The sequence below is a fragment of the Gopherus evgoodei genome, chromosome 5, assembly GCF_007399415.2.
Source record: "Gopherus evgoodei ecotype Sinaloan lineage chromosome 5, rGopEvg1_v1.p, whole genome shotgun sequence".
Taxonomy (NCBI): domain Eukaryota; kingdom Metazoa; phylum Chordata; order Testudines; family Testudinidae; genus Gopherus; species Gopherus evgoodei.
In genome coordinates, this window is record NC_044326.1 from 12,847,980 (window position 1) to 12,874,216 (window position 26,237).

Consider the following 26,237-nt stretch of genomic DNA (forward strand, 5'->3'; position numbering starts at 1 on the left):
CGTTTGCCCAGGGCTTTTACAGCCTTCTCCTGCCTCAGCCCAGCTGCCACTACTTAGCCCAGCACATTCCTCTGAGCCAGCCCTCCTTAGGGCTTGCAGCTGGGCTCCCTCCTGAATACCTGAACACCTGGCCGGAGAACAGGCTGTAGCCAGCATTTTGGCAGGGTTTTAAAGGGGTTTTACCCCTGCCCTGCCACAGTCAGATATTACAAAACTCCTCCCTGTCATTAAAATCTGGTCATTTACGTAACTGGGCTCTGTTTGCATATTCACACATGGTTGATGTTTCCTCACTGAGCTGCTGAGCACATAAATGGCTTCACTGAGGAGCATTTCCAACCACAGAGAAGCAAGATGATCTCAAAGACTCCCCTTCTCTGGCTGCTGCTTTTCTGGATTCAGGGTAAGAAACAGACAAGTGTCAAAAGTGTTGATAAGGAATGTGGCAAATCATAAGAAAAATGCCCTTGGTTTGTAGAGTTATATGCTGATTCCAGGAATATTTTTAGTTTATTTCTACTGTTCAGTTTACAAATGTTTCAATGTAGAGCTTTGAATAATGTTAATGTCATTGTCCCATTTACCCAACCCCAGCCCTGCCAATTTTTATTCTCTCTTGCCAGGTTCCAATGGGCAGATTGTGATGACTCAGACTCCAGAATCCCTGGCAGTGACTCCAGGAGACAGAGTCACCATCAACTGCAAAGCCAGTTCTAGTGCTGGCGGATATGTGGCCTGGTACCAACAGAAAACAGGACAAGCTCCTAAACTCCTTATCTATTATGCTTCCACTCGTCCCTCTGGGGTCCCAGACCGGTTCAGTGGCACCGGGTCTGGCACTGATTTCACATTCACAATCAGCAGGGTTGAAGCAGAGGATGCTGGAGATTATTACTGTCAGCAGGGTAACAGCTTCCCTCTCACAGTGATACAGACCAATACAAAAACCTGCCTGTTCTATGAAGCATGAAGTCTAGCAGACACTCATAAACACATGCATCTGAAGAAGTGTGTATTCACCCACGATAGCTCAAGCTCCAAAATGTCTGTTAGTCTATAAGGTGCCACAGGATTCTTTGCTGCTTTTACAGATCCAGACTAACACAGCTACCCCTCTGATCATAAACACAAGTAGCACAAGAGTCTAGTTTTCAAATGTCCTACCAAAAGGAAAATAAGAGGATAACTCCTCTCATCCACTAACAACCTAAAACTCTAGCACTGTATTGCCATCCCGAGAGGTTAGCTATGCAGGGAAGTTTTGTCATAGCATCAGCTGAACAACAGAAGGTCATTAGTGAAATCCCACAATACGTGTTATGTCTTTTTTTAAGTTTAACCTTAACTGTGAATTTTCTGGGTTTATAATCCTTGGTGATTGGATCATGACAACATCCCAGTCACTGATTGTATCCTAAATTACTAACACCTTCAGCCTTAATGCCATCGTCATCTTCTTTTTTTTTTTTTCATTGCAGTGATGCCCACAAAGCACCAGACATGGACCGGGACTCCATTGTGCCAGGTGCTTTACAAACACAGAACCAAAAGATGTTCCTTCCCCAAAGAACTGCTACAGTCTTAACATAGTTTCTGTCTGGGAATGAATACATTAATCCAGAGAGAAATCTTAATTTGCTAAAATTAAAATTGCTTTTAGACAAAAGACCCAGAGCATGGGAAATAAAGGTAATATTCACTTGTTCATGCAGCACAGATCACATACAAATGAACTGACACCATATGATGTATATTAAACCATTAACACACACACACAGTCACAAACTATGCAGATCAGGTGTGGGCCATCATTGAAGGAAGTGCCTCATTCTGGAAATGACACAAAACACCATCTCATGGGCTGATTTATGGCACACAGTTCCCTGCTTGATCCCATTCCCAAACTTTGCACCATATCTATTTTCAGTGGGTTGCTGTTGGGGAATCTACTGGTGTCCTGCACTCCAAAGCAGGGGCTCCTTCTTGGCCTGTTTTGGAGGGGTCCAAATGCTGCTTGTTGTCACCAGCAAGCAGCAGTTTGTGGTTAAACAGCTAGAGCATGTGGGCTGGCTGCACTTGGCATGCGATGGAGAACACCATTGAGTGTCCTGCCTCACTCTCAGGAAGCCTGTGGTGCTTGCGTCCTTGATAGAGGTTAGATCCTGCTACACTGGCCCTCAGAGCCCAACATGTACAAAACAGGGCATGTGTCTATAGTGCAGAGGGAGTTTGTAAATATTTTTATTGAAGTAAATATTTTTATTGAATTAATTTTACCCTGACTCTACACAACTGAGGATTCTTTAAGAATGAGTAACATCATACCATCCTTCCCACTGTACTTCTGCATTGGGTCCCCCCCAGCGGTGCAACGTCAGCATGCCGTGTAGTTGAGGAAGCAGTGCTCTGAGGAAACTGTCAGGCACTGCTGCTAATGCTTGGTAATGAGGCCATGGAATCTTTCCAGAGCTCAGACACAGCAGCAGTCTCACAAATTACAAAAGAATGGCCAGATTTACCTATATACTTTGAGTGCTCTGGAGATACAGACTGGCTGGTTGCTCTGCCTGCTTTAGTGTACACGTCAGTCTGCCCTCTGGAATCAAGATGCGCAACCTTTTTAGATCATATACTGTTGTTTAAGCTGAAGTTCTGGGCTTGATGCAGAATGTATTGGGTGGGTTCCATAGCAGGTGTTATGCAGACAAGTTGATCATGATGGTCCCTTCTGTCCTTAAAAATCTATGAATCTAAATAAAATAAAAAGTAGAGGGAAGGCTGATATTACATCTCTGCATCTTATTAATAATGTTATGTAATGACATTCTCTGGGGATTTGTTTTAGTGTTCACATATGAAATTGTGTGTGCGTGTTTGTATAAATGCAATGATGATACATATGTACATAAGTAAACCTAAGGAAATTCTCAGACAGAAAACTACATTAAGATAGAGTGAAGGTTGCTGAAGACATGACGAGGATGTTGCACTTAACCTAGACCCAAGCATTGTAAAACCAAGGACATTCAGACTTAACGTTTACACTTTAAAGTGTTTGATTTTTTTATTTTTTTAAGTAAGAAAAGTGCTGTTAAGGCAGCCAGATAATCTGAACTCTGTGGTGTAGAGGGAAATCTATTTGTCTTTAATAATGTTTCTAATCAGATCTGGGATTCTCAAACACGACAATGCTTTCATCATAATGATATATTAATTGCACTGAATCATTACAGGACATTGTTACGATGTTTTGGTGCTCTCACTATGTATTTCCATACTGTAACATGTTTCATTGTCTTTTGAATCTATTTTGGATTTTCCTAAGTTTATAGTCCTTTTGTTGTTGTTGTTGCTGTAAGTACAACTCCTCCCTAATGTATTTTACTCTAAATTACAACTATGTACTTGCAACCAGAACTCTGTCTTAATATTGTTTGTAGCTGGGAATATTCCCCTCTCTGATATAAATGTCTCTTTGCATATTTTTTTTCACAGCAGAGTGTGTGTCCCCTTAACAAAGTTATTTTGGAATTGTGTGGGGTTTTTTGTTCATTTTTGAATGCTTCTTTTGATTCACCCCATACATTTTGCATCAAGCCCAGAACTTCAGCTTAAACAACAGTATATGACCTAAAAAGGTTGCGCATCTTGATTCCAGAGGGCAGACTGACATGTACACTAAAGCAGGCAGAGCAACCAGCCAGTCTGTATCTCCAGAGCAGTCAAAGTGTATGGGTAAATCTGGCCGTTCATCTGTAATTTGGAAGACTGCTGCTGTGTCTAAGCTCTGGAAAGATTCCACAGCCTCATTACCAAGCGTGAGCAGCAGTGCCTGACAGGTTCCTCAGAGTGCTGCTTCCTCAACTACACGGCACGCTGACTTTGCACTGCTGGGGAGGGACCCAATGCAGAAGTACAGTGGGAAGGACGGTATGATGTTACTCACTCTAAAAGCATCAAACTATTCATCAAGTGGCCTTTGTTCTCCATATAACAAGAGGGGATCTGAAAGAAAGAGATTAAGTAACTTGTCACATGTCAGACAGGGAGACTAAGGCACAGCCAGCTGCTCAACCCAGATTCTCAAACACCAGTCCAGTACCTTAATAATAAGGCCATTCTTCCTTAACAAGGGCCCCAGGTGCGATCTATACACTACATGTGTCTTCTGGTGTATGATGAGAAACTGGCCTCACAACATCAAGCACAGCTTGAAACATGTGACTGGAGGGCTAAAAGGGATACTCATGAGAAGGCAAAGCAGCATCAGACCATGTAGCACCAGACTCCCTGGGGAGCGCTAGGACATCTGCTTGGGCACGCCATTCCTGGACTAAATTCTGTAGATAACTCTGCCATTGGTGAGTACATGGCAGTATTTTGATGTCATTTTGCTGAGTTTGTGATTTCAGGCCAAACAGGCCAGTTTGTTTTGGAAGGTTTCTTTATTGGTATGATCACCTAACTATAAGCCTCTTAAACCCACAGCTAAGTCCATATGAGCAGTTCCAGTGAAATGCATGTGATTACCTGTGAGACTATCTGATCGTCATGTAACAGAAGCATGATTGGCCCTACATCACTCAATTCAGGGGGGAGGGATAGCTCAGTGGTTTGAGCATTGGCCTGCTAAACCCAGCGTTCTGAGTTCAATCTTTGAGGGGGCAACTTAGGGATCTGGGGCAAAAATCAGTACTTCATCCTGCTAGTGAAGGCAGGGGGCTGGACTCAATAACCTTTCAAGGCCCCTTCCAGTTCTAGGAGATTGATATAGATGGGCTTGTGTTTAAATATACAGAAATCAGTAGCAGAACAGCCTGTTCTGCTACCCATTGATAGAGTCTCCTCATTAAATAACAAATCCACCACTATAACCACCTTATGCCATGTAAGCCTCAGTCTGGGCACTTAAACACCAGAATGGTGAGTAACTATAAATAGTTATTACATTCAGTGACACCATGAAACAGACAAGCTCAATATTTCACAGCAGCTTTCCCGGGGCTATAATCCCAGTGATCTCCAGAATGTGACCCTCTTGCATATTCACACAAGTGATTTTTTCTTTCTGACAGCTTTTAAATGTGTTGATTTCCACTGTGCGTTTATCAACAAACATTTCCAATCACAGGCAAGCAAGATGATCTCTCAGACTTCTCTGTTTGTTAGTTGTTTTCTGGCTTCAGTGTAAGAAAATACACAAAGATAAGAATTGTTGCACTGATTTTATATAGATATTATTTTAAGTTCATTACTGCTCTGAAATCTGCACCAGGTTTCAAAACCTGGGATCCAGTCCCAATGGCAATATTTACACTGTTATTTTTAGACCCTTTAGCCCAAGTTGTTGACTTGGGATCTGAGGTTTGCTGTTGTGGTTTTTTGTTTGTTTGGGTTTGGTTTTTTTGCAGTGCAGATGTACCTATTCATTACACTCAAACCATCAGCAGTGTTAAAGCTGGCCATACTGGAGATTATTATTGTCAACTGGCAATGATACAAGCCAATGCAAAAACCTCCTTGTTCTACACAGAGCTGGGCACTTAGGCAGAGACCCTTGACTGTATATTTTGGTGCCTAATTTGTATTGGAATCAATGGGAGATAGGTGTCAAAATAGCTTTGCAGAGTGGGACTTAAGAGAGAAGGTCTCTCATGGAGACCAGCCACTGGAATGGGACAAAGACTCACATTCTCCTTGCGAGGGAGGGGTAGGTAGTTACACTATCTTGCCTTCTCCAGATAAAGAGCTCACATGCACCAATTGGTGCAGGTCTGCACTGGGAGCACAGCCCAGCAAAAGAAGCTCCACCAGGAATTACTCAATGCTTCTCTGAATCCCACAGCAAGGAAGGAGAATATAGCTGCTGCTTGGTTCCTGATGTGGGCGCTGCATACATACCACCTTCCAGAGCTGGCCATCTCCATGGCTGGTGTAGGGGGTGGAGATCTTGGCTCACAGCCAGTTCTGGGGTGGTTAGTGGTGCTGGCTACATACATTACTTGGGTTTGTGTGCATGCAAAGATTACACTCTATCTAGCCTCTGCATGGAAGAGCTCCTAGCACAACCGCATCCTTGCACACCCATGGCAACACCAACAACATTCTCTCCCGAAGGAAGGCATTTACTGTCAGGAGAATCTGGATAGGACATCAGCCCAACTATCTCCTCAGGCAAGGACACTGGGGACATCCAGGAATATTTTCATGGCAAAAACTAAGATAAAGGGAGGTAAACAGATCTGAAAAGTGATATAAAAATGTCTGGGAGAGTTTAACCACTTTGATACAAGGTCACATACAACATTCCTGGTATCCTCCCCATAGAGCCTTTCAGATATTACACTTATAAAACTATCAGTGTTGCAATTTCACCATAAGTCCTTATTACCAGGTTACAGACACAAATACCACACAAGAGTAACAGGAAATGCCCTTTGATCGAAAATGCAGCATATTTCTATGAAGGGGTCATTTGCATGTTCACTACGGAAGGATGCTCCCTGACTGGGCTGCTGAGCATTCAAAAACGGCCCCGTTTGCACTGCATGGTGAGCTGTTCAGCATTCTCCATGGAGACCTGTCAAGATGCTCTCACAGGCCCAGCTTCTCTGGATACTAGTGCTTTGGATTCAGGGTGAGCATTATATCAACAGGGAACTGACTTCATAGGCAATAAAATACTAGCTAAGCTTAAAATAATATTGCAGTACTTGCTTTGCAATCTAGTGTTTAATAAATCCTTAAATGAAAAATGTATTTAAATATCAAGATTTAATTCTTTTAATAACGTGCCAGGATTGCATGAATTTTCTTTCCATATCTAGATTCCTATGGCCAAATTGTGTTGACTCAGACTCCAGAATCCCTGTCAGTGTCTACTGGAGAGCGAGTCACCATCAGCTGAAAGGCCAGTACCAGCATTAACAACTTAGACTGGCACCAACAGAAACCAGGACAAGCACCTAAGCTACTTATCTATGATTCTACCAGTGGTTACTCAGGAACCCCAGTCCGGTTCAGTGGCAGTGGGTCTGGAACTGATTTCACTCTCACAATCAGCAGTGTTGAATTGCAAGAAGCTGGAGATTATTACTGTCAGCAACACAAAGGCTTCCCTCTCACCATGATACAGACCATTATAAAAACCTTCCTGTGAACAGAGTGTACTCAGTGCCTGTTTGTCACAGCTGTGACCAAGATGGTGAATTTTATGATTTAATTCAACTGAAAAAGAGGAAGTAACTCAAAATACACCTGCTATTTTATACAGCACCAAACATCCCCAAACCATCAAAGTAACAAATACAGGGATCAGATCACCCTCTGCTGAAGCTCAGCTCCATTGGGGTGGAAAGAGTAAGACTCTGCAACTGGATCCCAAGATTATTGTATCTCACTAGAACTAGAAGGACTATTTGATAGCACATGTATTCTGGGAGAACAGACCTAATATTCATCCTTATTATTGCAAAACTTCTCATGGGGTGTTTGAAGATCCCAAGTTGTCTTGGCTCTAGTTTGGGATCTCATCCAAATGACTGCTCTCTGCAGTGCAGCTTCCCTAATGCCATGGAAATCATGGATTCAGTATAAGCTCAGAGAGAGAAGGGTCTCCTACTAAGCCATCAACATCCCTTCTTGCAGCAACTCAACAGTCTCCCATCCAAGTATTTACCAGACCCATCTGTGCTCTTCTATAGTATCTGAACCTGTACAGCTGCAGGTGGAGGAATATTAATATTATTTGTATCATCTTTCAAGAGCACAGAAGGTTTTGCAGGTTGAATATTCTCCACTCTCCATTTTTTTTCTTCTCCATTGACGCAGGGGTTAAAAATCCCTCTGAGTTTCCACCGCTTTAATCTCCTCCTTGGAGGCTCCAGGTGTCAGGGACAGATTTCTGCTGTATCACAAACCACATCAACTAGTTGCTTCTCATCCCTTCTTCAACCCAGATGACTTTCTTCTATGTAAACACACTCTGAGTAGTACTTTAGACTCTCTATTGATTTCAATGATCCCTTTGGATTCAATTCTGTAGTGAAGCCTTCTCAGAAATAATTAGAATTAAATGAACCTACATCAGTTACCAAAGCATCAAGGTGACTTTTCATGACTATCGACAGATGAATTCCAGTAGTTATGCGTTCTTGTTATATGGTTCTTAAGTTAATAACTGCACGTTAGTCACCATGACAATGAGGACACATAGCAAATCACACATTTAAACTAGGTACATCAAATTACGTTTCCTTCCATGCCAGGCTTTGCAGAAAGATGCACCAAAGGGAACACCGAGGGATTCACTATCATGTTTTCTGGAAGGAAAAGGGGGGAAAAATGCTGAATGTTTGCAAGGCTGTAATGATGGCAGGTAAAAGTGAATCATTCTACACTCTCAGCGGTTGTTCCATGTGTTCAAATCCACTGCTGCCTGGGTGACCCAGGGAGAGACACTGCAGAAGCACATGCTTAAAACTGAGCAAGAAGGGTCAAATGTGATCTCAGCTGGTTTCCAAAACAACTTTAGTCCCTGCAACTCATCCCTGTTACACTTTGATGTCACTGAAGCCTCAACCCAGAGAGAGGAGTATCTGAATTACAAAGATATTACAACTAATTATAACTAGAAGTTGAGAAGTTCATAGTGCGATCTGGATCCTCTAAGCAGTAGAGGATGTTGGACCAGAGTTCATCTTCAAGCCCATCTCTAATTAGACCATGCACAAGCAGCATGAAACACACAACCCACCTGCAATCACTATAGACCTCTGCCTGGAACTAAAGCAGAGAATATTTCCATACACTTTGCATATTCACATGAGTGACATTTCCCCTCTGAGCTGCTAAGAACTTATAAACTTTTCGTTTTCCATTACAAGGCTCAGTGACAAGCATTTCCAGCCACCATCTGCTAAGATGATCTCACAGAGTCACTTTCTCTGGCTGCTGGTTCTCTGGGTTCATGGTAAGAAGCAGCACAAGAGTCTACAGGGTTATTAACCAATGTAATAAAATGCATGAAATGCTGCAATATTTTATTTAATTCATTCTTACGTTCCAGCAAGACTTTTGACTGAATAACAACTGATACATTTCAGTGTAAGATGTGCTGCCGTTTAAAGCCTTGAACCATATGTTATGTCATTGGTCAATTAGTCTCTGGCTTTTCTTATTACCACCACCAATTTTCCATCTAGGTTCAAGTGGGCAGATTGTGATGACTTAGACTCCAGAATCTCTATCCACGTCCGTGGGGGAAACAGTAACTATCAAATGCCAAGCCAGTTCAAGCGTTGGTACCTACGCACACTGGTACCAAAAGAAATCTGGGCAGTCTCCCAAGCTTCTTACCTACAGTGCTAGCAGCCGCCCATCCGGGATCCCAGATCAGTTCAGTGGCAGTGGGTCTGGCACCGATTTCACTCTCATCATCAGCAGAGTTGAAGCTGATGATGCTGGAGATTATTACTGTCAGCAGGGTGGCCACAGCGCCCCTCTTACAGTGATACAGACCAGTACAAAAACCTTCCCATTGTCTCTAGAGTGCAAGTTGGTTACCTTTTACCAGCTGTGTTAACAAAGCTTTTTGGATTCTGGGTAGGAAATAAAATGATAGACCCAGCTTTAATGAACAATAACATCAGTGACAATGTAAATATAATCTATTCAGTGTCGTAACAGATCAGATGATGTTATTTTATTTCTTGTTATTTAAAATCTATCAGTTTATAAATGTGTTGCACAATAAAGCTATAACTCTTTCATCAGTCTATCACAGAAGTACATTAGTACCCCTTGATATCAATGGGAGTATAGGTACCTAAAACCTATAAAAAAACTGGCCCATAATTGCCAAGTTTTCCTGCAATGGGTAAGGTGGAGTGAGATGCTACTGATCGTGAGTAACTGTGATAGAACTGTGCCTTTAACAAATACTCGATTACAATTCACACATTTTCTTAATTCACTAAGTAAGAGCTCTTCATACTTAGTGCACTTCATAATAAAGCAATGAGACTGAACTTCCCTTCACTGCCAGACGGTGTCACCAATGTCTGAAATTCTATATTTCTGTATAAAATACTCTCCACTCACTGAAACCTCTGACATTCTGCCTCTGAGTAATAGTTTCTCTGTACTTAACCACAGAAACATTCTAAGGCAAACAAATCCTTTCTCAAATCTGAGCCTGAGACAACATCGGTGTCTAGCTATTTTATATGGTTCCATTGGACTGAGTTGCTATAAAAGTTTTGTTTTACACTTTAGTTTTCATTGTTCAGCACCAGTCAGTTCAAGATGATCTCACTGGCTCAGTTCATCTGGTTGTCAGTGCTCTGAATCCAGGGTGAGGTTCAAAACAATTGGGCACTGTCTTAAGGAATCAAGGACAGATTGTGCTATAAGAAATTTTCAGTATGTAGTTTGGGCTGTACCGAAACAGTGACATTCTTTGGTTATTTCTTTTCATTTTGAATCTATCCATGGTCATTTCTAATACATTAAGAAAGCAGCAAAGGTGCCATTTAACTGTGAAATTAAATAACGTACCTACTGATTCTGGACAAAACCAATGTGGGTTTTTTATTATTTATTTATAGCTTTATTTATAACTTTTTATTTATTCAGATTCTAGAGGGGACCTTGGGTTACTCAGACTCCAGAATCCCCAGCAGTGTCTCCAGGAGATAGTGACACTATCAACTGCAAAGCCAGTTCCAATATTTGGCAATGCCACTGCCTGGTACCAGTAGAAATCTGGACAAGGTCCTAAGCTGCTTGTTTATAGTCTCCCTATCTGACCCTCTGGGATCCCAGACCAGTTCTGTGAAACAGGGAATGGAAACCCTGCTTAGAATTTACTAATCGGAAGTATTGAAGCTGATGGTACTGGACAGCAGTAGGCCAGTTACTCTCACACAGTGATACAGAACAGGACAAACAAAACCTGCTCTCTTTTTGTTTTTCCAACTGTAGCATAACAGATGCTTTGTTTAGACAGCGTCACTCTAACTATGATATAGAAACCAGAGGCAGTGATAACATTGCAGGCACCTGAAATGCCTTTTATTTATCTACTGACTAGTGTGTGGAGCAGAAATCCAAACCAGCCTAAACCTTGAGCACTCACATGCTAGAGCACCAAATCAGAGCCAGACAATTGAGGTTGGATGACTACGCCTGGGCTCCTTCTAGGTGCATTGTGTGCCTGGTCTCTGGCAAAGTAAACAGAGTGTGAGATAACAGGAACAGCTCTTAGCTGATCTCCTGCCTCCACTTTCACAGTCTAACTCATCAATCTGCCCCTTTTCTACCTTAAAATACCTTCTGGCTCAGCTCTCTCTGCTGCCCACCGGTGATACTTCACCTCCTGCCTTAAGGGGCAGATAGCTGATGTGTAGGACACAGCTACCTGAGACACTCAGCTCAGAGATCCTTTATGGGCAACAGAGGTGGGGGTGAAAATCAGAAGACCATCAGGGAAAGAGTCTGGAAGAGCAGAAGAACAGGAAAAGATGGCAATTATATAGGGAGAGAAGACACTCCAAATCTCTGTCATCTAAGGCATGAGGCAGCTTCTATTTGCCTCATACCAAACCACAGGATAATGATTGACTGACAAATGTCAGACAAATCACAATTATCTGCTGTCCAGCATGTACACTGGGTAACTACAGGATAGTACAGAGACAAGGTGGGTGAGGTAATATCTTCTGTTGGTTCAACGTCTGTTGGTGAGAGAGAAAAGCTTTCAAGCTTACACTCCCTGTGTATCAGTTCCCCAGACCCAAACTACAGCTCTGTGTAAGTGCAAAAGCTTGTCTCTCACACAAACAGAAGCTGACTCAATGAAAGATATTACCTCACTCACCTTGTCTCTCTAATATCTTGGGACCAACACAGCTACAACAACACTGCATACAGGATAGTATCTCAGACCTGTAACTACAGTGTAATGTAGTGATTACAAAGAGGGTGTGAAAGTTCAGAGACACAGTTTGCACTCACTTTGCGCAGGTGGAAATGATTGTACAAGAGGTCTGGCACTGGAGAATAATGCCTTGAAAGTGCATGTCTTACCCTCTCTACACGGAAAACAATGGTTTTCATTATAATGATTTAAGCTACCCCACTGGTGTTAGGACTCTCAGATCGAAACACAGGAAGGGAGAAAAATACTTTTGTCTATTGCTAAGACATTGGTGAACTGACTGTGATCAGTTTTTACGCAAACACGCACACACACTTGGAAAAGTGTCTGTTGAAAAGGAATGCTTTTTGGAGTAAATAAGTGTTAGTAAGTAAGTAGCAGCTTCATTTTCATAACTACAGAGTTGACTGCATGTCCCTGCTATAACACAGAAATACAACGAAGCAGATTTTAATAAATATATTTTACAAAAGAAAAAACATTCTCCTGTGCAGCAAAAAGAATTCAAAACAGAAAGCTCAATGATTCTGTTGAATACACATACCATTTAACATACTTCTGCTCAAGAAACACACACACAGCTAATAAACTAATAGTTAAATGAATATCTGCTAAATAGACAATATTTTGTTTCTGTAATTAGCACTATTATTTAACAGAAGTCTTTCAGAGTTCGGTTATTTTCTTTGGTCACTTTAAATATAGATTGCTCATTTTCAGTGCATGAATATGGCAGATTCGTCATGGGGTGCTCGTGCTACAACTTTGTGGATGTCAGCTTTTGCCATCTCGTATTCGGTGGCAGAGTGCTGCTCAACAATTTAGAGTTGATCATCACACACCAAACTGGTGGATATGAAGTTACATGCCGCCATGTGTATTATCCCCGACACCCTGTGTCTGACTCCACTCCCCTGGCTCCCAGTTCTGAGCAATAATGCTCCTCCTTATATAAGACGAGAGGTTGCCACTGGCCGGTTATTGGAGAAAGTACATGCCAACCCAAGCCTGCTGCTATACAATGACTTTTTTAAACCACCAGCTGCACATTTGCCATCACGTCACCTATTATGGTCTCATCCGCCACGTCAGGATGTTAGGGTGGTAACACTCTGGCGAGAGGAATGGATATCTGTTATAATCCCCAACCAGTCCCTCCTCGCTGACCCCACAATTTGCCCACCTGGTTTTGACCTCCCCGGTGTCAATGGTCCCTGTTGAACAGGTTCCAGACTGGGCACGGTCTCTGTGAGCTAACCAGTATCACTGAGGCCTTCGTGACAGCCCTTTATGCAGCTGCAGCACAACACAACCGATGACGCATACAGTCAAGGAATTCCTGATAACCAGGTTCAGAGGTGGCCTGGAAGAACAGCATCATGCCACTGAAGATGCCATCGCTTGGCTGGACAACTATGCACACGCTAAATAAATAAATAAAATAAAACTGCTGAAGTCAAACTTCTCCTAACTGACACTTCATGAGGAGAGTCTAGATCTCTCTATATTACACACTCTAAATGTGCTGAAACACCTGAAATTCTAGAAGTGGATTGCATGGAGTGAACTTCATAACTCCACTCATTCAAAAATGCTACAAACAAATCAGCTCTCTGCTCTGAGCCTATGACATAGGTTTGAATCTAGAGCTTTTGCATATTGACATGTGACTGATATTTCCATTGTCTTTGGACAGATATAAGACTTTTGTTTCACTCTTTAGGTTTCATTTATCAACATGAGTCAATTCAGACAGACCAAAATGATCTTGCAGGCTCAGCTCATCTGGCTGCTAGTTCTCTGGGTCCAGGGTAAGAATCAAGCCAAGAAGAAAAAGGCTAAAGGAAACAATCAGTGATCAGATGAATCTAGAATCTGTCACAGGATGTAGCTTGAGTTCTATCAGTGCAGTTGCATTGCTTGATTATTTATTTTCATTTTTAATCTATCCATGTCACTTTAGCATAAACTAAAAAAGAAGAGCAGAAACTCTGTTTAACAAAGCAAGTTGAAAATGTTAGAGCTGGATAAAGGGGATACATTTTAACACAAAGGTTCCTTTTTCAACAAAATGTGCTATTTTTCTAGCTCAACAAATAACATTTGGATTGACAACAGCATGGTTTTATTCTTATTTTGCTTTACAACCAGGGTCCAGCGCAGACATTGTGATGACTCAGACTCCAGAATTCCTGGCAGTGCTTCCAGGAGACACAGTCACTATCAGCTGCAAAGCCAGTTCAACAATTTACAATAGCATGGCCTGATACCAACAGAAATCAGGACAAGCCCCTAAGCTTCTTATCTACAGCGCTTCCACCCGGCCCTCTGGGATCCCAGACGGGTTCAGTGGCAGGGACACTCACGCAATCAGCACCATTCAAGCTGATGATGCTGCAGATTATTATTGTCAGCAGTACAGAAACTTCCCTCCCACAGTGATACAGACTAACACAAAAACCACCCTGCTGTGTTAGCTCTAGCTCTCTCACTCTATTCTAAGAAACACTTCCTGTAGATTGTCTCTATGTCCTGTAGGTCCTGTATAATAACCAAGGGCTGTGAAAACCATCCAGGCACAGCAGCTTCTTCAAGGTCTTGTTTAATGTAGAGCTTTGAACCATCACACCCACAGGCCTGAGCTCTCCTGAGTCTTAGCTGCTCATGTTCTGGAGAACTGAATCTGAGCAGGCAGCTGGGTCTGGATTATTGCCTCTGTGCAGCTTGTGGTGCATGAGGCCAAGAAATATTGTCTGCTGCAATTCACTTTCTCTGGCCCATCCCCCTGTAGCATCTCTTACTCTCTTCTACCTTACAGCATCTGGGGACTCTGACCTCCCTGATGACCACTTGGGGCACTTCACCACGGTGCTGCATTTACAGCTGAACCAGGAGGCAGCTGGCAGCAGGTAGCAACACATCCACTGGGATCCTGCATGGACAGGTGAGGGCAAAGAATAGTTAACTTCGTATTTTTGTTGCATTTTAGCAACTTAAAAGTGTTTCAATGTAAAGCTTGATATAGTTATCATACAAAATTCATATCATTGTTCGATTCCCTACCCATTGCTTTTCCTATACCTACACTCCTCTGGGTCAGATCGTGATGACTCAAACTGCAGAATGCCTGTGAGCATCAGAAGGACATAGAATCACTATCAACTGCAAAGCCAGGACAGATATTGGCATTTGCAAACACTGGTACCAACAGAAACCTGGAGAAGCTCCTAAGCTGCTTATTTAGGGAGCTTCCTCTTTGCAATCTAGCATCACAGACTGATTTGGTGGTAGTGGTCTGGCTCTGATTTCACTCTCACCATCAATAGGATTGAAGTGGGTAATGCTGGAGATTATTACTGCCAGCAATGTAGCAGTTTCCCTCTCACAATGATACAGAGCACTTCAAAAACTTCCCTGCTCGAGTTGCCATTTCTTACTTGTACAACAGTTTAATTTTAAAATGTTCTGTCCAACTTGAAAGAGGAGAGTAACTTACCGTAGTTTAACAGATGGTAAAATAACATAACACCGAATTACTACACAGTGTTTAGCTGATCACATAGATATTTGTATTAGGGGTCCTGAAAATCTCTCTAGCTTTATCCCACCCATGAATCCCAATGCATCAGAGACTCCCATTTCTCTTTCACTGTAAATCAGTAACAGCTGCTTTGTCTCCTATCTGCCAATTGAAAAGTATCCTGGCTTACAATACATTAATTTCATTCCTATGGGAATACATTTTAGAAATTGCCTGCAGCATTCCTTTCCTACCAACAGACACTCAAAAAATCTCATTGTGAAGGTTTCTCACAAACGCAGCTACTCAAATCACAGGATTCCTATATTGAATGGAATTTTTAAGATTAGGTGAACGTTCACTCTGTTTGTAGCGTCGTACAAGACAAGACCTGTGGGTCCAATTTCTCACAGCTCTCATGTCAGCAGAAAGAATCCCACCGACTTCAAGGTGCTTTGGATCAAGCCTCAAATGCACACGAGCTGAGGGGCACAGGAGAAGATGACCCTGGACAGGATTTTCAAAATGGGAGCTGGAAAGGTCTAGAGCATGGAGACTCCAAGGATGTGTGCACATGAATGGGCACAAATGTGTCCATGGTGGTTAATGCAATTACCCCTTCCCGGTTCCACCTATACAAAGCCCTCCCCATGTGCTGCACAGTATGTAACATAAATGATCATCTGTTCAACAGTCACTATGTGCAAGACACTTTTAGTTTTGTGTCCTTCTCAGTTCAGTCTGTTACATGCAGGAAGCAATTTCATCAAGCTCCTGCATATAGATTTCATATATGGAAGTTTTAAAAACAGAAATAGGATGGAAGTATTTGCTTTGCTTAATAAGGAGCCTGTACAATTATGAAATTACAGTGGAAATTATGAAAATTATAATTCTGGGTTCTTTTGCTGAAAGAGAATTATCTCAGCCCATCAGAGCTCAGGGATGTTTTCCTATTTCTGACACATGCCAGTCCTGTAGGATTACGAACACCTCAACTCAATACATCATCTGCCGTAGCTGCAGTAACACAAACATGTGTGGACCGTGTGGGCGCACCTCTGACTTCGGCCTCACACACAAACACAAAAAAAATGTACAAGGCCTAGGGCCAGATTGTTCCAGACACATCCTGGCCCAAATTGGGAGATCTTGTTTTCAAACAATGGTGCCTCAGCAGGACTCCTGTATGGCACTTCTGGGTGCTCAGATCAACACACAGGAGCCTAAATTCTCTTTCCATGTGGGGTTTGGACTAAGATGGCTTCTGTGGTGGAAAATTGGTTTCACAGTATCAGCAGCATATTGAATTGTACAGCTGGACACATAAAAGGGGAGACACGCATCACAGTAAAGAGAGGCAGCAGACCATACAGTACTGCAACTCCCCAGGGAAATGTGCTCACACCTGCTTGGGCCGTCCTATGAAAGATTAATTTGTGTGGATTGACTGAAATCTGCACTCCTGAAGTGCTCTTTCTATTTCCATCTAGTGGTCAATGACAGACTTGTCCACAGAATTGGTCAATCAACAGGGCAGCGTTCGTTTGATATTTTCCTGCTAAGAACATAGGAATGGCCGTACTGGGTCAGACCAATGGTCCATCTAGCCCAATATCCTGTCTTCTGATAGTGGCCAATGTCAGGTGCTTCAAAGAGAATTAACAGAAGAGAGCAATTTAAGGTACATAAAGGCCTCAGCAGGACTTCTGCTAGAGTTGCTCTCATTGGAACCGTGGATAGGTTTGTGCCATATTGCTACAACATCTGTCTAAAGTGGAAAGGCAGGAGATCTGGAGGCACTTAGAGAGCACAGATTATTTGGTGAGGTGAGAACGGTGCAAGTGTCTGATCACAAAGCAGGATGCCCTGCTACTAGTGTTTGTCAGCAGTAAGTGACGCAGCAGGCAGGCAGAGCTGTAGGAAAGAGACCTTTGTTCAACATCTGAGTAACCAGTGTTACACGCAGAGGCTGTAGAGTTTATCTGGCAACCTTGCCTCTGCTTGCTTTCCTGAGCCCACCAACAGCTCATCCTCAAACCTGACCCTCCTTCTCCAGTTCCACTCACCATACTGTCATTTGCTGGTTTGTTTAATAGATAATTTGATATAATAGGCGTGGAAACAGCACCCAGCAGAGGAGCAAACACCTGGCTCACAGCACACACGGTTAACCCAGTCCCTTATTACCACACACCAAACCCATCCTTGTGCCAGGGCCAGCCTTGCCATGTCAGGGGACCAGCGACTAGACTATTGAGATCTCTGACCTTAGAGTCAGACACTGCACATCAGTAATTAAGAGTCTCCCTTACTAAAGCCCCAAAATGGACAGAGAGAGCCTGACTGTCTGAGGCACTAAGCACCCACAGCTTCTGTTCGCTGTTATGGGAGATGCAGGAGATCGGCCTCTCTGTAAATGAGGCCCAAGGTTCTTTAAGGTCACTTGCTGGTGGATTCTCTGCAGCTTGAGGTCCTCAAACCACAATAGGAAGACTTCATTAACTCAGACATAGGTTAGGGGTTTGTTATAGAAGTGGATGAGTAGGGTTCTGTGGCCTGCTTTGTGCAGGAGGTCAGACTAGATGATCACATTGGTCCCTTCTGACCCTAAAGTCTATGAGTTTAATCCTTCTATAGATAGAACTTTTAGAATAAGCAACAGTCCTTACGAGTGATGTTGTGGGGAATACTTGGCTGGGGAGGCCAGCCATTTAGGATTCCTGCTTTGTCTAAGAAGGATGAGGTACCCTGCAAAGGCATGGAATGAGTGACATCCAGTGAGTATAGAGATGGAGAGGGCTGAAATGAAGACTTATGTCCAGATAAGGGTGTCCCAGGCCAAGTGAACATCCAGGGAAGATGTGTCAGATCTGCAAAGATACAGGCAAGATCTGCAGAGCTGTCTGAGCATATTACCGTCTGAACCCTGGAAATACCTGACGACAACATTCTAAAATGAAACAACAGCAGGATAAAAGCCAAATATGAACATTTCACAACTCTGCTCTGCAACTCAAGTGCAGTAAATTTACATGTATTTTGCATAGAGATGAGGTTTTCTCACTCAGTGACTGAGCACCTATAAATTATAAGTGTTTCATTTTCCACTGCAGGTTTATGAACAAACCTTTCCTACCACAGTCTGGCAAGATGATCTCACACAAGCCCCTTCTCTGGCTGCTGGTTCTCTGGATTCAGGGTAAGAAATTGAAAACAAAGAATTTGAAAATGTAACAATCCATGTGACAGAACATAAGAAATGTTGCCATTGGATTCATTGAATTAATGTTCTATGTGTTGTGTTTTAGTGTCAAGTCACATTGGCAAATTCAATCTGCGTTGTAGTGTTTTAATATTCGTCATATCCAGCATTGTGTCATTGTTCATTCCTTAACCATCTTCTCTCTTTATCCAGACTCCTCTGAGCAAACTGTGATGACTCAGTCCCCAGAATCTCTGGCAGTGCCAGTGGGAGGGAGAGTCTCTATCAACTGCAAAGCCAGTACGAGCGCTGGCACTTGCCTAAACTGGTACCAACAAAAACCTGGACAAGCTCCCAAACTTCTTATCTACTACGCCACCAACCTCCAGTCGGGGGTCCCAGCCCGGTTCAGTGGCAGTGGGTCTGGCACTGATTTCACATTCACAATCAGCAGCGTAGAAGCTGATGATGCTGGAGATTATTACTGTCAGCAGTGTAGCAGCTGGCCTCTCACAGTGATACAGACCAGTACAAAAACCTCCCTGTTCTCTGCTGCGTGCAATGCAGTCACCGTTTGTTGTGGATGTAACTGTCTGCATTTCAAATGTTCTGTTAAACATGAAATAAGAGAGTGACTTATTCCATCTCCAAGCACACAATAAAAAGAACACTGGAGGACTCAGAAAGTTTGGCTAATCACAGACTCTAGATAGAATATCAACAGAGACTTGAGGCTCACTACAATTTTCTCTGCTTTATTCCCACTCTTGAATCCCAGGGCAACAGAGACAATTTCATTTGGGAACAAATCAAAGATTTTCATCTCAACGAGGTTGACATGTCCAGTTAAACTTTGTCAACTAAACTTCATAACACAACACCCAACACAATACAATAGAACAATCAAAATTATAACATCGAAACAGCCATGTTGACCATACTGGAAGGAAATGTTGTGACCTTCTCAAACTTTTCCCTTGAAACTTTGAACAGAATTCCTGTGTTCACACAGAACTTTTAGATTTTGTTAACTCCACATTTCCCTAGTGAAAGTTCTTCCATTGGAAAAAATTCAGCCAGCTCTGCCATTATAAATACACTTTTAAAATGGTCTCAGGAGCACCTCTTATTTGAATAGATATTCAATAAAATCCTAACTGAAGGTCTCAGAATCATTATTCACAACAGAAAATTATATAATTGAGGGATTTTTAAATGGCAGTTTTAAGATCAGGTGCCTGTTTGCTCTGTTGTAGAGTATGTTAAAACCTGACTGGCCAGATTCACAGAAGTCTCTATGGGAGTAAATCCCCAAACACACATGAACCCAGAGGCACAAGCAGGTGATAGGCACATGCAGGATTTTCATAGGGACTGGACAGATACACCAGAGGAGGGGTGTGGCCTAATGGGCAGGGAAGTGGGAGTGGCCACACAGAAGGGTGCTGACACCTTTATCCAGAAGGCTTGGGGTGTGGACACATTCAGACAGGATCTGATAGTAAAAGTCAGCAGGAACCAATGGAAAAGGTGTTTAGTCAGCTTCCCAGTGACTACTGGGCTGGGCACACCATGCAGAAGAGCCAGCAGCTGCAGAGAGGGGTAACTACAGTGGAGTTTAGCAGGTTTGGAGGCCCTGCTGCTCCACTCACACAACCCCTGTGCCTCTGAGACTCAGGCGCCTACTATGTCATGGAAGTAGAGGGTGAAGGGGCACAGATACAATGGGCAGTGCTGGAGCCTAGCACACTGACACCACTGTTCAGCATTTCTGTGCTGTGCATACACCCAACATATGAGCATGCTCAGACCTTGGATCTCCTCTTCCCAGACCTCACTTTCATCCTGCCTGTGTGCACCCTTCAAGCCTTTGAAAACAGCCTTCATTCTAGGCACGCAGAACGCATGCAGCCACTGGGGCTGTCGTAGTATAATTCCCAAATCTGGACCTTAGCGTCCAAAATATGGGTACTAGCATGAGTTTCCCTAAGCTTAATTACCAGCTTAGATCTGATATGCTGCCACCAATCAGGAATTTTCCAGGGCCTGATACCGTCTGGTCCCCCCAGAACCTTCCCTGGGGACCCCAAGACCCAGATTCCTTGAGTCTCACAACAAAGGGAAATAAACCATTCCCTTCCCCCTCCCTTTTACTCCCAGCTCCTTCCCATCCTGGAACATTAGGAGATCACCTGATTCAACTTCTTGAATCACCACACCGAGAGGAGTGTTACCTTCCCCCTCACCCAGAGGCCGTACAGATTCAAGTTGCGTGAATCTAACACAAAGGGAAAATTTATCCTTCCCTTTTCCCCACCAATTCCCTTGAACCTTAACTAGGAGAAAAAAGTCAAACAGCTCTTAAAAGCAAAACTTTTAATAAAAAAGAAAGAAAAAAGTAAAAGGTTTATCTCTGCACTTTAGATGGTAAAAAGTTACAGGGTCTTTCAACTTATAAACAATAGACAGAAACTTTCTCCAGCAGAAACACAATTTAAGCTACTTCCAGCAAGTACACATATGTAAATGAAAAAAAACAAATTAAAAGACTATGACCGCCTTTTCTTACTTACAATTCTGAATAGATAAGAGACTGTAGCAGGGAGATTGACAGAAACCTGGTTGCACCTCTAGCCCCATCCAGGACCCAGAGAGAACAAAGCCAAACCCCAAACCCACAAACAAAGGCTTCCCTCCACGAGATTTGAAAGTATCTTGTCTCCTGATTGGTCCTCTGGTCAGGTGTTGCAGGTCACTGTTTGTTAACCCTTTATAGGTGAAAGAGACATTAACCCTTAGCTATCTGTTTATGACAGGGGCCTCTGCAGAGGCCCATGCAGCTGCCTGTGCCGCTGCTTCCTTGAGAAACTGACCCTATCAATATAATGAAAATGGATTAATTAAAACAAACTGGGCTGATCACATTTAAATCCCACACAGTAAATGACTGAATGATTTTAGCTCCTCTAACTTGTTTTTCAAGCTGCGCTCGCTCGGTTACTCAACATTAATCAAGCAGCCGTTGTTACCTCTGTATCCTGTAAAGCTAACTCTGGCTGCTTTACCATCCGGATCATGCAAATATGTTATAGTTATTACATCCAATAACCGCAAAACACCATCAAGTCAGATATTTCAAAACTCCTCCCTGGCACCAACCTCTGGTCATTTACATAAATGGGCTCTTTTTGCATATTCACACATGGCTGATGTTTCCTCACTGAACTGCTGAACACATAAATGGTTCCATTTCCACTATATACCTTACTGAGGAGCATTTCCAACCACACAGAAGCAAGATGATCTCAAAGACTCCCCTTCTCTGGCTGCTGCTTTTCTGGTTTCAGGGTAAGAAGAAGATAAGTGTTAAAAGTGTTGATAAAAATATGGCAAATCATAAGTAAAATGCCCTTGGTTTGTAGAGTTATATGTTGATTCCAGGTATATTTTTAGTTAATTTCTACTGTTCAGTTTACAAATGTTTCACTGCAGAGCTTTGAATAATGTTAATGTCATTGTCCCATTTACCCAACCCCAGCCCTGCTAATCTTTATTCTCTCTCGCAAGGTTCCAATGGGCAGATCGTAATGACTCAGACTCCAGAATCCCTGGCAGTGACTCCAAGAGACAGAGTCACCATCAACTGCAAAGCCAGTTCTAGTGCTAGCGGATGGGTGTCCTGGTACCAACAGAAATCAGGGCAAGCTCCTAAGCTCCTTATCTACGGCGCTTCCACCCGTCCTTCTGGGATCCCAGACCGGTTCAGTGGCAGTGGGTCGGGCACTGACTACACATTCACCATCAGCAGGGTTGAAGCTGATGATTCTGGAGATTATTATTGCCTGCAGACTGCTAGCCTCCCTCTCACAGTGATACAGACCAATACAAAAATGTCCCTGCTCCATGAAGCATGAAGTCTAGTAGACACTGCTACATAAAATAGCACAGCAAACTAGTTTTCAAATGTTCTGCCAAAAGAAAAATAAGAGGATAAATCATCCCATTCACTAACAACCTAAAACTCTAGCATTGGACTGCCATCCCGAGAGGCTAGCTATGCAGGGAAGTTTTTTCATAGCATCAGCTGAACAACAGAGGGTCATTAATGAAGTCCCACAAAATGAGTCATGTCTTTTTTTAAGTCTAACCCTGACTGTTAATTTTCTGGGTTTATAATCCTTAGTGTTTGAATCATGGCAACATCCCTGTCACTGATTTTATCCTAAATTACTAATACTCTTAGCCTTAACTCCATCTTCTTTTTTTTTTTTTTTGCACTGCAGTAGTGCCCACAAAGCCCCAGACATTGACCCGGACCCCGTTCCACTAGGTGCTGTACAAACACAGAACCGAATGAAGCCCCTTCCTCAAAGAACTGCTACAATCTTAATGTAGTTTGTGTCTGGGAATTAACACATTAATCCAGAAAGCTCTGGTCACACTACCATTAACACACACACACCCAGTCACAAACTATGCAGATCAGGTGTGGGCCATCATGGAAGGAAGTGCCTCATTATGGAAATGACATAAAACACTCTCTCCTGGGCTGATTTATGGCACACAGTTCCCTGCTTGATCCCATTCCCAAACTGTGCACCATATCTATTTTCAGGGGTTGCTGTTGGGGCATCTACTGGTGTCCTGCACTCCAAAGCATGGGCCCCTTCTTGGCCTGTGTGGGAGGGATCCAAATGCTGCTCGTTTTCACCAGCAAGCAGCAGGTTTGTGGTTAAGCAGCTAGAGCATGTGGGCTGGATGCGCTTGGCATGCGTGGGACAATATCATTGAGTGCATCCTGCTTTGCTCTGATGAAGCCTATGATGCTTGCGTCCTTGATAGATGTTAGATCCTGCTACACTGGCCCTCAGAGCCCAACGTACAAAACAGGGCTTGTGTCTATAGTGTGGAGGGAATTTTTTAATATTTTTATTGATTTAATTTTATCCTGGCTCTACATAATTGAGGATTCTACAAGTTTTGGCCCAAAATAAGCATTCAGAAAAATAAACAAACCCCACACAATTCCAAAATAACTTTGTTATGGGGACACACTCTCTGCTGTGAAAAAATATACAAAGAGACATTTATATCATAGAGGAGAATATTTCGAGATACAAATGATATTAAGATGGAGTTCTGGTTGCAAGTACAAATTTGTAATTTAGAGTAAAATCCATTACAGAGGAGTTGTACTTATAGCAAAAAAAAAAACCCAAACCAAAACAAAAAAATTAAAACAAAACAAAAAAAACCCCCAAACCTACAAACTTAGGAAAATCCAAGATAGATTTAAAAGACAGTGAAATGTTACAGTATGGAAATACACAGTGAGGCAACAATGTCCTGTAATAATTTGGTGCAATTAACATATCATTGTGATTAAAGCATTGTAGTGTTTGAGATTCCCAGATCAGATTAGAAAGATTTTTAAAGACAAAATGGAGTTTTTCCAAATATTTCCCTCTACCCCACACAGGTAAGATCATTTGGGTGCCTTAACATTTTTCTTACTTTAAAAAAAAAATCAAATGCTTTAAAGAGTAAACCTTAATTCTGAATGTCCTTGGTTTTACAATGCTTTGGTCTAGGTTAAGTGTAACATCCTTGTCATGTCTTAAGTTATGGGTAACTACTGACAACCTGAACTCTATCTTAATGTAGTTTTTGTCTGAGAATTTCCTTAGGTTTACTTATGTACATACGTATCATCATGACATACACACAAACACACACACACAATTTCATACTTGAACACTAAAATTCTGGAGACAACTCTGCCATTGGCCAGTAGATGGCAGTATTTTGATACCACTTTTTTGTGTGTGTGTCACTTTTATAACTGTATTGTATTGAAAAGCAGTTTAGTTTTCATCCACATTGACTGTCTGTAGACTTTTGAAAGTGGTGACAGGTACATAGGTAACCAGCGTGTATAGTTTGTTGGGTGAATCTTCATCCTCATTGCGTTTTCTGGATAAACATACACGGATGCAGTAGGGAACATTCCTTATCCCTTTGGCCCAAACTGCTTTGTTCAATCTGGTGTCAATGCATACATCAGGAGTACTCATTTCCTTCATTGCAAATTTATAGATCTCCTTGAGAGCACAGGGGGCGCGTTTCTTGAATCCCATGCCATGGATCCATTTGTGAATGTTGATGGTATATTCCCTAGTCACCACCTCATTGATAGCAGATCTCCCCTTCTTCTTTTCTCCACTTTTCTTTGCTGGAGCCATCCTGCCCAGTCATGAGTTTGCGATTTCAGGCCAAACAGGCCAGTTGCTTTCAGAAGTTTTCTTTACTGGTATGGTCTGATGAAAGAGGAAGAAGAAGAATAGAGTGAATGGGTTTCCCTGATGACCATCTTTAAAAAAACATAATTAACTGTGAGCCCCTTAAGCCCACAGCTAAGTCCTTACTCATATAGCAGTCTCTGTAAAATACATGTGATTACCTATAACAGGAGTATGACTGGCCCTACATCACTCAATTGTTATAGATGGGCTTGTGTTTAAATATATGGAAATCTGTAGCAGCGCAGCCTGCTCTGCTACCCATTGATAGAGTCTCCTAGTTTAATAACGAATCCACCACTGTAACCACCTTATGCCATATAAGCCTTAGTCTGGGCACTTGAACACCAGAATGGTGCATATCTATAAATATTTTTATTACCTGCAACTGCAGCATGAAACAAACAAGCTCAATATTTCACAGCGGCTTTCCTGGGGCTATCATTCTGGTGACTGCCAGAATTGGACCCTTTTGCATATTCACACAAATGACTTTTCCTTTCTGATAGCTTTTAAATGTGTTGATTCCCACTGTATGTTTATCAACAAACATTTCCAGTCACAGACAATCAGGATGATCTCACAGACTTCTCTATTACTTGTTTTCTGGCTTCAGGGTAAGAAATTACACAAAGGTAAGAATCGTTGCACTGATTTTATATAGATATTATTTTAAGTTCATTACTGCTCTGAAATCCTCTCCAGGTTTCAAAGCCTGGGCTTCAGCCCCAGTGGCAATATCTAGGCTGTTATTTTTAGACCCGTAAGCCCAAGTTAGTTGACTTACAATCTGAGGCTTGCTGTTTGTTTTTTTGTTTCAGTTTGGTTTTTTTTTTTCGGTGTAGACTCAAACCACTCAAACCATTGTCAACTGACCTTTCCCAATGATACAGGCCAATGCAAAAACCTCCTTGTTCTACATAGAGCTGGGCACTTAGGCAGAGACCCTTGACTATATTTAGGTGCCATTTTGGAATCAATGGGAGATAGGTGTCAAAATAGCTTTGCAGAGTGGGTCTTAGGAGAGCAGGTCTCTTATGATGACCAACCACTAGAAGGAGACAAAGACACACACTCTCCTTGCGTAGAAGGGGGAGGTAGGTACACTTTCTCCAGATAAAGAGCTCACATACACCAATTGGCGCAGGTCTGCAATGGGAGCACAGCCCAGCAAAAGAAGCTCCACCAGGAGTTACTCAATGCTTCTCTGAACCCGCAGCAAGCATTGAGAAATGTAGCTGCAGCTCTGTTCCTGGAGTGGATGCTGCATACACA

The 26,237-nt window shown here is 42.4% G+C and overlaps 1 pseudogene and 2 gene segments (V, D, J or C); 2 read left to right on the top strand and 1 right to left on the bottom strand.

Annotated features, from left to right (window-relative positions):
* Nucleotides 1-26,237, top strand: part of LOC115652928 — a 547,780-nt gene that overhangs the window by 23,185 nt on the left and 498,358 nt on the right.
* LOC115652932 lies at nucleotides 21,486-22,724 on the top strand. The segment is given in 2 exon segments: nucleotides 21,486-22,011; nucleotides 22,231-22,724. Coding segments are annotated over 2 exon segments (396 nt in total).
* LOC115652933 lies at nucleotides 24,491-24,933 on the bottom strand (annotated as a pseudogene).